This window comes from Miscanthus floridulus, chromosome 4 (assembly GCF_019320115.1).
Source record: "Miscanthus floridulus cultivar M001 chromosome 4, ASM1932011v1, whole genome shotgun sequence".
Lineage (NCBI taxonomy): Eukaryota > Viridiplantae > Streptophyta > Magnoliopsida > Poales > Poaceae > Miscanthus > Miscanthus floridulus.
In genome coordinates this window covers 3,464,807-3,480,184 of record NC_089583.1, presented here as the reverse complement: position 1 = coordinate 3,480,184, position 15,378 = coordinate 3,464,807, and the positions used below count along the sequence as shown (strand labels likewise).

Here is a 15,378-nt window from a genome sequence, read left to right as displayed (position 1 = left end):
CGCGTCTGTTGTCTACGAACTCAGATTCTCAGATGCCCGCCTCCTTTGGTATTTTGGAAGTGACATCAGTTACAGAATCTATCTCTGGAAAAAGCTTGATTAGAAATTCAGCTGCAACTTGTTTGGATCTTCTAATAAAAATGAGAATAAGATCTAAACACGATTCTTGAATCGAACTATTTATATTTATTCAAAACCTATTATTTGTTATTTGAAGAATGAAATCTATATATTAAGGCTGCCATGTCAGCACGCCTTGCCAACGTGTCACATTTGTTGAGCTAATGCATATGCATGTGGCATCTTGCCAGCATATCTGTTTGAGTAACCAATACACGTCGCATGGATACGTTATGTTGTTGTGCCACGTGGACTGACACAATCAAAATGGTTAGATAAAAAACATCTTTTAGATAAGGTTATTTTTAAAATATTGATAATATTTTATTAAAAAGTTAAAATAAAAACTCTGAGGACTTGTTTCATAAAAGCCTCCTGTGCTAGATTATTAAAAGGTTAAAATAAAAAAAATTGAATCTAGATTCTAAGAACGTGTTTGGATAAAAGCCTCTCAGTCTAGTCTATTTTTAGAAATATTGATTAAAAGCAGGGTAAAATAAAAAAACTTAAATCTAGATTCTATGAACTTGTTTGAATGAAAGCCTCCTCTAGGAGTGTTGCCTAGGCGAGGCAAGTTTCTCACCCCAGAAACTACATAATATTTATATTTATTAATCAAGGTAACAACTAAGCAAAATAATGATGTAACATTACAATTAATGAAGAGAGAGGAAAAGAAATGTTTTTTTTACATAACGTTAGTCTCGGTGGAAATTTTATATCCTATTTTCTAAGACTTCCATGTGTTGGAAATAATGTAGACAAGTTTAATCCCCAGTAAAACCGTTTCTTCCCATCCCATGAAACTTTCATCTTCTCTCTTCATGTATACTATGTCATGTTAGTTTATTTAATGCTAATGAAACTTTCACTGAAACTAGCCTAAAAAACCAAGATATAAAAGATGATATATGATAGCTAAATGATATAAAAGATGATATGCGATTGGAAAAAAATTGTCTCGAGAAAACCATTCATCAAGTGATGTCCGTGCCACAACCTAAATAAAAAAAAACATGTTGTTTTCTTCTGAAAAATGTTGGACCGTTACATTCCAGACACATCGATGAAGTGATCTGTTTAAAATCTTTTCATTCCACATCGAGAACGATGTGTATCTTCAGCAACTACACCGAGAACAATGCTGCTGCTGAACTGGTCACCTCTGTGTCACTGCCTTCCAGGACCCACATGTCTGGGCCTTGGGCCTGTTGGGCCGCCGCGTGGGGAAGCAGCCTTCCGAACCGGGGCATCCCATTCTTCAGTTCGTTCAGTCCAGCAAACCCTCGCGCCGCAACCAGCGATCCAGGATGCCGCCGCCGCTGGCGGCCGCCCTGATGGAGGAGCCTCCTCCGCTTCCCCCCGCACGATCCCGCGCTCCTCGTCCGCGCCGCCTCGTCTCCGGCGCAGGTTCCGCGAGTTACACCGCACGCCCCCAATGCTGGGGTTCCTCCACAGCAGCCTCAACTATTCCAGCAGATGGAAGGCCAAGTTCGTGCGCACAGCCGCCTCCTGCCCGCCGATTGCCTACCGCAGCCACTGCTGGGTGCTCGATGCGCGCCACGGGCGTGTACTCCTGCGAGCCGAGCCGGAGAACGCCCTGGTGATTTGGGACCCCATCGCCGACGAGCAGAAGGAACTGCCCTTGCCCAAGCCGTCGCAGCCCCTGGTCAGCTGGAATGCGGCAGTTCTCTGCGCGGCCCATGGCAGCTGCGACCACCTTGATTGCCACCGCCGATCCTTCCTCGTGGGTTTTGTGTGCACTGATACTACTGGTGAGACGACCATCTGCACCTACTCTTGTGACACTGCTACGTGGACGTCGTGGAGCGACCAAATCTTCGCTCATCAGCAGCCTTCTGCCTGTGTCGACCCTTTCAAGCCAAGCGCGCTTGTGGGGAATGCACTCTACTTTGGGTTTTACCGGAGAAAAAACATGATTCTAAAGTATGAGTTGGAATCGCGTGCAAAGTCTGTAATTGATCTACCACACATTCATAGGGACTGGTGTACTCATAACCACGGTGGATGGTGGGCTCGGATTTGCCACCCTACATGAATCCAAGCTCTACATGTGGTCGAGGAAGGATGGTCTTGGAGTAGATGCTGGATGGACACAAAACAGAGTCATTGATCTTGAAATGCTGCTCCATAGTAATGCCATATTGACCTTACCTGATGTGATTGGCATTGCGGATGAGATCGGTGTCATTTTCTTAAGGTAATGTGCTCTTCACATTTGATCTGAAGACGTATAAGGTGATGAAGATATGCGAGGGCAGAATATTCTACACTATTTTTCCTTACATGAGCTTCTACACGCCAGGTACACCTTACCTTGGTTTTGTTAATTTTCTAATATTCAGCATGAGAAATGCGATAGTTACTAACATGAAATCTAGGCTCAACCACTCAAGAATAACGAATTTAGGTGTAAGTGGAATATCGCCCATTCTGATATCAAATTGGGTTGATCATACATTCCTACCTAAATGTTTTCATTATTGTGGACCATCTCTGAAACTGGTGAGACATGCCTAGGAATTTATTCATCCGTTATGCATGTTATGCTTGGATGGTAGGGTCATGGCTTCTTAGGCTTATCCAGGAAGTTCCATTACTTTGATGAGTGTCTGGTGTCTGCACTCCAGATGTGTCATGCCCATCTTTAATCATGTTCATCCATTAGCTCTGATCCGTCATTGTGATTTAACAACACACAAATTGATGGTGATGACGGTACTAAATTGGTGGACATATTTGTCATGCCTCTAAATGAGTTTGTGCTAGAGTTTCTGTTAATTTATGTTGCTATGAATTTCTGCTGCTAGCCTTTTGAGAAACAATCACTCATCTAAAGCAAGTTTGTTGATTCTTTAATATGCTGATGTTATTATGAAAAAATGTAAATTTCTGCAGCATTGGGAGCAGCTTGTAGAGGCAAGGGGCCGGGTGGCTCAAGTGCACGACAAACTTAAGACGATCATGTGAGAGCTGCTTGATCAAGGGAAAATTGGGTAGTGGTAATGGTAAATTGCATGGTATCTATGTTGGGACAGCACTGTTAGCATTACCAAGATAGGTGCTAGCCTTCAAGGTTTCTTTGTCTTTCTTATCCTGGAGTTTCTCTTAAACTTCTTAGGTTGATTGTTGGTTCCATGTTTTGTCGGGCTTGTCTGTAAGCTGTTTAACATCTTGTGGATTATAATTTGTTGGATAGCAAGAGGCTTGTTAATTTATTGTTGTGATACCTACTTTTGTGGCCAGCCTAGTAACTGATAAGCATCCAAGGTCAAGATGCTTGACATATCTGTGAATCTTGAGCCAAAACACGGTAGTCTATATATATGGGGATAAAGACCTTTGCGAATGGTGGCAGTGTCATGATCATGTGGGTGGTCGTAGGCTCTTCACTATTGATCTCAAGTCTGGCCAGGTGAAGAAACTATATCAGGGCAATGACATCTGTGATGTTGTTCCCTACATCAGCTTCTGTATTCCAGGTACTAGCATCACACGCCATGCCATTCTTTGAACCTAGTACAGTTCTGCTTGCTTGTGCATGCAAAAAATGAGTTCATGAAAATGGAACCTGACAATTTCATAAAACACTGTATGTGCTACAAACTGTTTCTGTCTTGCCATGCACCATTCCTGAAATTGGATAGATATACATGGGTTATTCATGACACTTTTTCTGGATTGATGGCAGCGTCTTGATCTTGACTACTGATCTAAATTTGGGACGACTCGGATAGTAGCCACTAAATGTAGGATTTGCCACTCCATGCCTCCCTAACCTCCACGTCAGTTAGGGAAATACAGAGTGCTACAGAACTGAAAATTATGCCTCTAAATTTAGGGTAGGACAACAGGGTGTCAAACGTGAGAGAAACAAGGAAGCCACTACCTGCATAATTTTATTCACTCCAAATATAAGTCTCGACCCTTCCCTAAATCATGTACTAAGGTTTTTGTTTATTAATTTGAAGTTGGGCCATGTGAATGATGATTGATGAGCATGCCCTGTGGCTTCCATCGTGTTGTTCCCTATATGAACTTCTGCACTCTAGGTACTAGCCTCATCTTGTATATCCTGCCTTAGAATGCTATAAGCCTCAAGATAATAAGGTTGTAAAATCTCATATTTAAACATGTGATTTTTTTTTTGTTATTGACCATTATTTAGATTGTCTACATGTATCTTGGACTTTATTTATCTTTATCTAGTACACAATTGTATGGATCAGTCAGATGATGAGGCCTTGATAATGATTTAAATTTGATGGGCCTTGCCCTTGATAGTGTGTGTGTGGGTTTGGGTCCATGTATGACTCTCTCTTTATATGTATCCTAAGTGACCACATATGAACCACCCTTCTTCTTTTTCTTGAAGGTCATCTTGTCCTTCTTCTCTTTCTTTTCATTCTTTTCCTTCTTCTTGGTCTTCTTGTCCTCATCATCATTGTCGCTATTGTATGGGCATTGAGCAACAAGATGATCCTTGCTTCCACACTTAAAGCACCTCCTTGACTCTTCTTTGTTCTTGGATGAAGACTTCTTTCTTCTAGCACGGTAGCCTTTTTTCACCATGAACTTGTCAAATCTCTTGACAAAGAGAGCCATCTTCTCATCATCATCATCATCCCATGAGCCATCATCTTCACTTGATGTATCTTGCTTGGCCTTCCCCTTAGATGATGTGGGTTTGAATGCCACACTCTTCTTCTTGTCATCCTTCTTCTTCTCTTTTTCTTCCTTCTCATCATCATCTCTATAAGTGTCATCGGTCATCACATCTCCCAACACTTGGTTTGGTGTCATGGTGTCCAAATCACTCCTCACTAGCAAGGTGACCAACATGCCAAACCTTGCTGGTAAGCATTTCAAGAACTTATGGGAGAAGTCCTTTTCCTTCACTTATTCTCCAAATGCTTTGAGATCATTGACAAGCACTTAAAGCCTATGGAACATCTCCGGCACAATTTCATCATCCTTCATCTTGAAACTAACAAACTTCTCCTTGAGGATGTATGTCTTGGCACCTTTCACGGCTCCAATAGAACTCGAAAGGTCCTAATGGCTAGAGGGGGGTGAATAGCCTATAAAAATTTCTACAACAACACTAAACAAAATGGTTAGATAATTATGAGGTGAAACAAATATGCGCTAGCCTACTAAAATGCTGTCACCACAATTCTAGTCTCTATGATCTCTAGGCACACAGAGGCTGTCACTACACTAAGTTAGTGACCTCTCAATGGCTAACTAAAGAGACTCACTAACCACTAGATACGACACAAGCTAGCTCTCCAAATTAATTATACTAAAGAGCTTAGCTATACTATGAATATAAATACACAAGTGGTTGAGATGTTTATACCGCCGTGTAGAGAGGTGTGCCAATCACAAGATGAAGCCAATCAATTACAATAGAGTCCCGGTGACAAGAGGTGACACAATGATTTTTCACCGAGGTTCACTTGTTTGCCGGCAAGCTACTCCCTGTTGTAGCGATACGCTCACTTGGAGGTTCACGCGTTAATTGGCATCACACGCTAAACCCTCAATAGGGTGCCGCACAACCAACACAAGATGAGGATCACACAAGCCACGAGTCAGTGTTTTTAAGGCATCGCTTAGGCGTCGCTTAAGCACCAAGGCGCTGCACGCACGACGCCTTAGCAGACGACTCGCCTTAGATTCGTGTGGCGTCCGCCTTACAGCCAAGGCGTCCAAAAAACGTCGCTTTGGCGTCCAAATCGCGCATGGCGGGCGCCATACGAGGAAGCCTCTGCTCTGGACAGTGGGAAAACGCAGGAGAATCGGCGCGAAAAAAAGGAAAGAGAGAGCGCGAGCGCACGGAAGAAATAGGCGCACGCAGAGAGAGAGAGAGAGCTGGCGCGCAGGAGAAACAGAGCGGAGAGAGAGCAGGCGCGCGGGGGACCCCAGTGAGCGGGTGAGGAAGAGGAAGCCGCAGCTCACTCGCGCCGCCGCATTCATCCTCGCTACTGGTGCCGGGGGAAGTTGCCGCTCGGCCGTCCGCAGCCGAGCCATGCAGCCGTGCCCTCTTCCATCTCAGGAAGCCATGCAGCTGCGCCCGCATCTGGAAGAGAGGGAGGGAAGAGACAGAGAGGGGCAGAGGCCGGGGGCGGAAGTCAGGAGAGTTGCGGCGGCGCTGGAGTCTGGAGAGGATTGGGGATTTGGGAGCAGAGAGATGAAGACATGCTTGGTGGGTGAGGGCACATGGGCTGCCTGATGGGCTGGGCCAGACCTATTCTTACTCCTCCTTTCTTTTTCCTTTTTCCTTTTTTTTCTCTTCACCATCTACTGCTCTGAGCTGCTGTTTTAAAATTTTCTTAATCTGTTAAGGCGTTGCCTCGCCTTACGCCTTACTCGCTTAAGCGTAAGGCGGTAGTCAGTCGCCACGCCTCGCCTTACCGCCTTGAAAACATTGCCACGAGTAATCCACTAGAGTACATTTTGGCTCTCCATCGGGGAAATGTCAAGAACCCCTCACAATCACCACAATCGGAGCCGGAGACAAGCACCTTCCTCCGTTCGACGATCCCTGTTGCACCAAGCCGTCTAGGTGGCAGCAACCACCAAGAGTAACAAGCGAAATCCATAGCGAAACACGAATACCAAGTGTCTCTAGATGCAATCACTCAAGAAATGCACTTGGATTCACTTCCAATTTCACAAGATGATAAATCTATGATGGAGATGAGTGGGAGGGCTTTGGCTAAGCTCACAAGGTTGCTATGTCAATACAAATGGCTAAGCTCACAAGGTTTTATCCCACCTATTTTTTTATGCTGAATCATCTATGGAACTTGTTCAATATGCCTAGAAGTCTGTTCGTCTATTAAGCTTGTTTTTTTTATGGTATGTCCCTGACAACTTAGCCTAACCCCCGCGCGCGGGAGGGGGGGGGGTCTGCAGGTTTGAGCAGGAGGGCTAATGGAAAGAGTAATTACTTTGACATTGTGTCTAACTTTGATACTATTCACCCATTAATTCCATCTGTCAATATGATTTAACAAAATCCAATTGGTTGGTGATATCAGTGTTAAATGTATTATGCTTGTTTTGTTCTGATGGTACGGCCCTAACAACTTAAGCTCATTATGTACTTTGACATTGTGTCTATCTTTGATCTTGTTCATTCATTAGCTCTGATCTGTCAATGTGACTTAATAACATCCGAATGGTTGGTGATATCGGTGCTATATCAAGGGACCTATTTATCTTCAACTTGAGTCCATTGTCTTCTATTGAGTTGGTGCAAGTGTTGCTGCTAACTGCTCTTTAGTTTGTGAGAAGTAATTCTTCATCAAGGGGAAAGTTGATTCCTAAATCATCTAATGTTGTTCTTAAAAATTGTAAATTTCTGCAGCTTTGGGAGCAGCTTTTACAGGTGAGGGAGCAAGTGCCGGTAGCTCAAGTGCATGATCACCTATGATGGGGTTTTGTAAATTTGGAAAGTTGAGGTGCTCATGTCATCTGAGAGTTTGAGCAAGGGGAAACTGGGTGGTAGTAATGGTTAATAGCATGAGATCTATGATGAGACAGAACCTTTTGCATCCATGAGATTGTTGTTGGCCTTAATATGTTAGCCTTTTATGTTTTGTGTTTCCATTAAACTTTTTCGCTTGGTCTGTGTCTCCAAAAGTCCAAAGCTATGTCGGGCTTGTATGTAAGCTGTTTACCCTCCTACTTGGTCTATGACTATATATGTGCTCGGTGCTCCAGGATTCCTGCTTGTGATGGTCTGTGACTATATTTGTGGCCTGTGACTATATGTGCTCCTGGATTCCTGCTTGTGATGAAAACCTGAAACGTGCATATTATTCCATCCTTTTCTTAAAATTTGTAAGCCCAGTCAAATAAGCATTATGAAATCAGGACACTGCATGCAGTTTCATATAGTTCATTAAACACGACCCTCAGGTCCTATAGTTCATTTCTTTTCTAGCACAGGTATACAAACCCTCAGGTCCTATAGTTCATTAAACATTAGCAAACTAATGAGAAGATAGATATAGAACTGGTCAGGCGGCCCAAAAAGACAACATCGGTATTTCTTTTCTAGTTTTCTTTCCCCGCGACCTTCGGGTAGAGAGGAGGCGTGGAGTCACGCTGCACATAACACACTCTGATCGTGAGTTCGTGACGTGCGCCTTACACACGCGGAGCTGGCGAGCCGCGCCGCCGCGAAGAGCTAGATTACCGGAGACACGGACACGGCGCACGAGGACGACGACCAGGCAGGGCTCCACGACGACGGCATCTTGATTCTTGGCTTCTTACGAATTAATTATTTGTATAGTATTTCAGACTTCTAGTACTTTGTACCCATATAGTCATTTTTTTTTCTAATTTAGGTGTTAGAATTTTAGAATGTTATTTAAGAAACATTTGTCATGGGTGAGAAAAGAAAACGAATATATTGTTTTTCTAATCTACATTGTTCCTCGATAATTATCATACATCTACAAATATATTATTTAATCTATATTGTTCCTCAATAATTATTAGACATGTTAAATTAAAAATATGTTATTGAATTTGCTTTCGTTTTGCGAGTAAAATTAGTGCCTATATATTATAAGATTTTATACATAGTCAAGAGAGGCCGTTGCGACGAGATCGTCAGAGAGCCCTTAAAATTCTCGGACCGGCACTGTAGACAAGCATGCATGTGTGGTGAATAGAATGCAGAGCTCCTTTCTTGTATAGAAGTCATAGTTGCAGCAATGCACGTCAAATTAAAACATGCATAATAAATTAAGAACATTCAATGGTGTTAGTTGATGATACTTAGCGTGCTGTCTGAATGGCCTAAGAAGATGGAAACACGAACACTAAACTTGGAACCTTAATTGTGATATAGCTCAACACTAAAATCGTTTTGCCGTGGCGTTGATGAGATATTTGCATTGACAGTTGGGAACATATGGATTGTCTATTCATCCTATCTGATCTTTTTTCTGTGAACTGCAGGGTATTTTGAGATAGAATCATAGAATACAGCAGAGCGCTTGCTAAATGAAAATGGTTTTTTGAGTCGACCACTCACCAATCTTGTCGACCACGACCGAGCACGACAGACGTTGTCCGACCACACACTATGATCAGAGGTAGAAGAAGAGAGAAAGAACATAGCATACACACAGCAGAGACACCAGCGTTGGCCGGAGTCCTGTATAGGAGATGGCAAATCTGAACTCTCTTTACTGAGTTGCAGTGGCAAACTATATATACAACCTATCCATCTAGTTCTAGTACAGCTGTCATGCTGCTACAGTTACTAGATATGACAGCAGGGCTGATTTTGGCGCTTGCCTCTGCTGTGGCTACAGTGCGGCAGGTGAGCCGTTCGGCGCTTGCCTCTGCAGCGGCTACAGTACCACAACAGGGAGCCTTTTCGGCGCCGTCTTCTCTTGCTGTGTGTTCACATAAGGAAGCAGTAGATTATCTACAATTCTTCCCTTAATCCTACTGCTATCCCTTGTACCCCCTCTATGCCGATCATCTCCTTCAGCTCCGTGAGTCGAAAACGTCCGAGCGGCTTAGTGATGACGTCCGTGAGTTGCCGACCAATTTCAACGAACTCGATGATGATCTGCCCTCCAACGTCACAGTCCTTGAGGAAGTGGAACTTCACGTCGATGTGCTTGCTCCGGTCATGGAGAACTGGATTCTTCGTGAGGGCGATGGCGGGCTGGTTATCCACCATCAGTGCTGGTGGGTGAGCTTCCACACCGGTCAGCTCACCCAACAGCCGGCGTAGCCACACAACTTGGCACGCCACTGTGGTCGCCGCTATGTACTCTGCCTCGCACGTAGACAGCGCCACCACCTTCAATTTCAGCGACAGCCATAAAATTGGAGCCGACCCAAGGAAGACGAGCATGGCAGAGGTGCTCCGTCGTCCGTCGACGTCCCCCGCCATGTCTGCATCGCTGAACACAATGTCCGGCCTATCTTGGGGAAGATGATCCCTTGATCTACCATCCCCTTGACGTAGCGTAACAGTTGCTTCACCGCAGCCTAGTGATCCTATCTAGGATCCTCCATGAAGCGACTGACGTAGCCTATGACGAACGCAATGTCCAGCCTCATGTGGACTAGGTAGCGCAGACCGCCGATGATGCTTCGGTAGAGTGCTGCATCCACCTTCGCGGTAGTGCTGGCCTTCGTCAACTTCAGTTGCTCCTCCATCGGAGTCACGCATGGCTTGCACTCAACCATGCCGCTCCGCTCCAATAGCTTCGAGGCATACGCGCTCTGACCGAGCATGAGTTCCTCTTTCCCGTGTCTCACCTCGATGCCAAGGTAGTAGGAGAGTGCGCCGAGATCGCTCATTCGAAAATGAGCCGCCATCTGGCACTTGAAGCTATCGATGTCCTCTGCACGCGCGCCGGTGATGATCAAGTCATCCACATACACACCGACGATGAGCTCCTCCTTCCCCCATCGCCGTGTGTAGAGCGCGTGCTCGGTTGCATACCGTTGGAACCCAAGCTCACCCAGCGTGGCGTCAAGCTTGGCGTTCCACGTTCGTGTGGCCTACCACAGCCCGTAGAGCGCTTTGTGCAGTTGGAGCACCCTATGCTCCTCTCCCTTGACGGTAAAACTCGGAGGTTGTCTGATGAAGACCGTCTCCGCCAGCTCGCCATTGAGGAAGACTGATTTTATGTCTAGATGATGGACGCGCCAGTCCTTTGCTGCTGCCAAGGCTAGTAGCAAACAGACAGACTCCATGCGCACTACTGGCATAAAGACTTGCTCGAAGTCGATGCCCTCGCGCTGGACAAAGCCTCGGGCAATGAGGCGTGCCTTGTGCTTGACAATGGCACCGAGCTCGTCCTGCTTGACCTTGTACACCCACTTCAGGCTGATCGGACGGCATCCTAGAGGTGGATCGATGAGCTCCCATGTCTTATTTTCCACGATCGCCTTCATCTTCTCTAGCATCACCCGTCGCCACTCTCCATCGCGCTCAGCCAGCGTGAACGTGTGAAAGGTCCTAATATGGCTAGAGGGGGGTGAATAGCCTATTTAAAAATCTACAAACCGACTAGAGCAATTTGATTAGTGTAACAAATAGCGAAATGTAAACTTACTCTAGCTCTATAAGGGTTGCAAGCCACTTATCCAACAATTCTAGTTGTCATGATCACTAGGCACATAATTTACTAGGTCACTACTCACTAAGAGCTCTCATAATTGCTACACTAAAGAGCTCCACTAGATGAACTTAATCCACAAAGCAAGCTCTCAATTCTAGCTACACTAAAGAGCTTGTTATAGCTAGTTTGCGGAAATGTAAATGAGTAAGTGAGGTAATTATACCGCCGTGTAGAGGAGTGAACCAATCATAGGATGAATACTTTATCAATCACCAGGAGAATACCAAAGGGCAAGAGACAATTAATTTTCTCCCGAGGTTCACGTGCTTGCCAACACGCTACGTCCCTATTATGTCGACCAACACTTGGTGGTTCGGCAGCTAAGAGGTGTTGTACGAACCTCGTCCACACAATTGGACACTGCAAGAACTTACCCACAAGTGAGGTAACTCAATGACACGAGCAATCCACTAGAGTTACCTTTCGATGCTCCGTCGGGGAAGGTACAAACCCCCTCACAATCACCAGAGATGGCCACGAACAATCACCCCAGCGTCTGGTCACGCGATGCATGCCACGTGTCCCTCTGCGTTCAACCAGAGCCGCCTGATCTCAATGGTCAAGTGATGACCGGACGCGCTGCTACGAAGTGACCGGACGCTGGACCTCAGCGTCCAGTCGTTTCCAGTAAGGTTCCATTAGCGCAAAATCACAACCGGACGCGTCCGGTCATGCTCGACCGGACACACCCAGCGTCCGATCACACAACGTCATCATACGTCAGACTGATCGGACTCAGGCCCTAAGCGTCCGGTCATGAGACCGAAGTAGCGCGCCCTCTGCTACTACTGATCAGACGCATCGGTCCAACCGAGACCAGCGTCCTATCACTTACAGTGACCTCCGTCTTTTCTGTATAGGGCGTCGGTGGCACCGTTGGACTGTCCGCACTCTACGGGCGGACACTCCACCGGTGAAGTTTCTTACCCTTGCTCAAATGTGCCAACCACCAAGTGTATCACCTTGTGCACATGTGTGTTAGCATATTTTCACAAACATTTTCAAGGGTGTTAGCACTCCACTAGATCTTAAATGCATATGCAATGAGTTAGAGCATCTAGTGGCACTTTGATAACCGCATTTCGATACGAGTCTCACCCCCTCTTAATAGTACGGCTATCGATCTTAAATGTGATCACACTCACTAAGTGTCTCGATCACTAAAACAAAATGACTTCTACTATTTATACCTTAGCCTTGAGCCTTTTGTTTTTCTCTTTCTTCTTTTCCAAGTTTAAGCATTTGATCATCACCATGCCATCACCATCATCATGATCTTCACCATTGCTTCATCACTTGGATAAACTAGGTTAGCACTTAGGGTTTCATCAATTAACCAAAACCAAACTAGAACTTTTAATCTCTCCCTTTTTGGTAATTGATGGCAACCCTTACACAAAGATATGAATTGAGATTTAATTGAATTCACGTTGCTTGCCCAAGCATATTTACCATATGTAAAAGAATATGGACAAGTTTCATGAACTCCAAATGATAGCAATTGCTCCCCCTACATATGTGCTAAGAGTTTGGATTGTAGCTTGCACATATGCTTAGATAGGAAATATAGGAGACAATTTCTTTCATATGATGCTAAGGTATAAGAGATGGACCTTTAAAGCGTGATACCAATCGGAGTGCACCAATATATCATCCTTAGCACCATTAGTAACTAGACATACACAAAAACTAGAATACCCCGTGAGATCAACATTAGAAGCAAGGGTCTAGTTTTCAAAATGTGAGCATGAGTCTAGTTACTTAGCCTATGCATGCTAGCTTTTTATTTCATCATTCAAACCTATAACTAGCATACACCACACAAGCATGGATATTGAAATTTAAGACTTGTGCTATGCAAGCAAATATATGAAATGCACATCAAAATGCAACATACAAGTTTATGAGCTTGCTCCCCCTACTTGTGTGTATTTTGATTGATCCCCTTACAATGTTATTTCATTTGTTTGCTCCTCCAATCTTACTATCTTTGTGAATTTCTCTTCTCCTTTGTCAACAATTAGCACAAAAGATGAGCTCAAATTATAGGTAGGTTGGGGTGAAACCATGTGAAATGAGGATCATTTTCCCAATTTGGTTCAGTCTAGATTACTTGCAAAAGATTTTTTAACTCGGTTTGATCCAAGGACAAGCTTCTTTACACCTCCAAGTAAGGGTTATCTTGTACCATGTTGAGTTAAACACTTGTAGCTTATTTTCTAGATTAAACACTAGGTTTACAAGCCCACAAACATGTCATATGGTACCACTAGATCATTTCAAACATACAAGCAATAGTGGTATCATACAAGCATCAAATTCATTTGATTTTCATGAGTGAGCTTAGGACATGATAGGAATGACTAGATGCACTAAATAAGTCCTTAGCAATGGATGGATGACATGTCAATCAACTTTACCTTGCTTTGCTCGAAGGAGAGGCATGCCATATAATGGGGGGGGGGTGCATCAATACATATTGGAGAAGTCAAGTATGTTCAATTCATTCCTTAGCTTGAAAAACCTCTTCTCATCAAGTGGCTTGGTGAATATATCGGCAAGTTGATCTTCGATAAGTTGATCTTTTTGTTTGTGATCTCTTATGAAATGATGGTGGATATCAATATGCTTTGTTCTTGAATGTTGAACCGGGTTGTTGGTGAGCTTTACGGCACTCTCATTGTCACATAGCAATGACACTTGCTTGAATTTGATTCCAAAGTCACTCAAAGTAGCCTTCATCCAAAGTAATTGAGCACAACAACTACCGGCCGAAATATACTCCGCTTCGGCGGTTGAAAGTGCTACACTATTTTGCTTCTTTGATGACCAAGATACAAGTGATCTTCCCAATAATTGACATGTGCCTGATGTGCTCTTTCTCTCAACTTTGCATCCCGCATAATCGGAGTCCAATTATCCAATCAACTCAAACCTTGCTCCTTTGAGATACCACAATCCAATATTTTGTGTATACTTCAAGTACCTCAATATTCTCTTTATTGCTTTTGAATGACTTTCTCTTGGTGAGGCTTGGAATCTAGCACACATGCATACACTAAACATCACATCCAGCCTTAATGTGGTCACATAGAGTAGGCTTCCAATCATAGACTGATACATCTTTTGACCCACCATGTTGCCACTAGCATCACTATCCAAGCTTCCACTTGTCCCCATTAGTGTACTAATAGCTTTACTATCATCCATTCCAAACTTCTTGAGCATGTCCTTGATATACTTGCCTTGACTCACAAATGTGTCATTCTTCATTTGCTTGATTTGAAGACCAAGGAAGTAGCTAAGCTCTCCAATCATGAATATCTCAAACTCACTTGCCATTATCTTGCCAAACTCCTCACAAAAATCTTGATTTGTTGATCCAAAAATAATATCATTAACATAGATTTGCATTACAAACAAGTCATTTCCAAGCTTCTTGGTGAAGAGAGTGGTGTCAACCTTTCCCATCTTGAATCCCTTAGAGAGTAGAAAATCTCTCAATCTCTCATATCATGCTCTAGGTGCTTATTTTAATCCATACAAAGCCTTTCTCAACTTGTAAACATGGTTGGGTTTCTTCTCATCTTCAAAACTGGGATTCTAATTGCTTCCAATCTTGCAACCGGGGCATATGTTTCTCCAAAGTCAAGACCTCCAACTTGAGTGTAACCTTGAGCCACTATCTTGTTTTGTTTCTTATTACTATCCCATCTTGATCTTGCTTGTTTCGAAAGACCCCACTTGGTTCCAATCACATTATGATCCTTAGGCCTCTCAACTAACTCCCATACTTGGTTTCTTGTGAAGTTGTTTAGCTCTTCATGCATAGCATTGACCCAATCAACATCCTTTAAAGCTTCATCTATCTTCTTAGGTTCAATAGATGACACAAATGAGAAATGCTCACAAAGTAAAGCTAATCTTGATCTAGTTTGCACACCTCTTGAAATATCACCAATGATAGTGTCCAAAAGATGATCTCTTACAACATTGGTTGGTTGAATCACTTGCCCTTAATTGCTTGCATTTGATAGATCACTTGGTTGAGATGATGAAC

At 43.8% G+C, this 15,378-nt stretch overlaps 2 protein-coding genes across 2 annotated transcripts; one reads left to right on the top strand and one right to left on the bottom strand.

Annotated features, from left to right (window-relative positions):
* The first annotated feature begins 1,261 nt into the window (after positions 1 to 1,261).
* LOC136547905 (uncharacterized) lies at positions 1,262 to 4,640 on the top strand. Its single transcript, XM_066539595.1, has 2 exons — positions 1,262 to 2,446; positions 3,040 to 4,640. Exon 1 carries the CDS (start codon positions 1,262 to 1,264, stop codon positions 2,177 to 2,179), a length of 918 nt encoding a protein of 305 aa, XP_066395692.1. The 3' UTR covers positions 2,180 to 2,446; positions 3,040 to 4,640.
* A 5,545-nt stretch (positions 4,641 to 10,185) lies between these two features.
* LOC136547904 (uncharacterized mitochondrial protein AtMg00810-like) lies at positions 10,186 to 10,509 on the bottom strand. The gene has a single exon (XM_066539593.1). It carries the CDS (start codon positions 10,507 to 10,509, stop codon positions 10,186 to 10,188), a length of 324 nt encoding a protein of 107 aa, XP_066395690.1.
* Between the last annotated feature and the right edge of the window lie 4,869 nt (positions 10,510 to 15,378).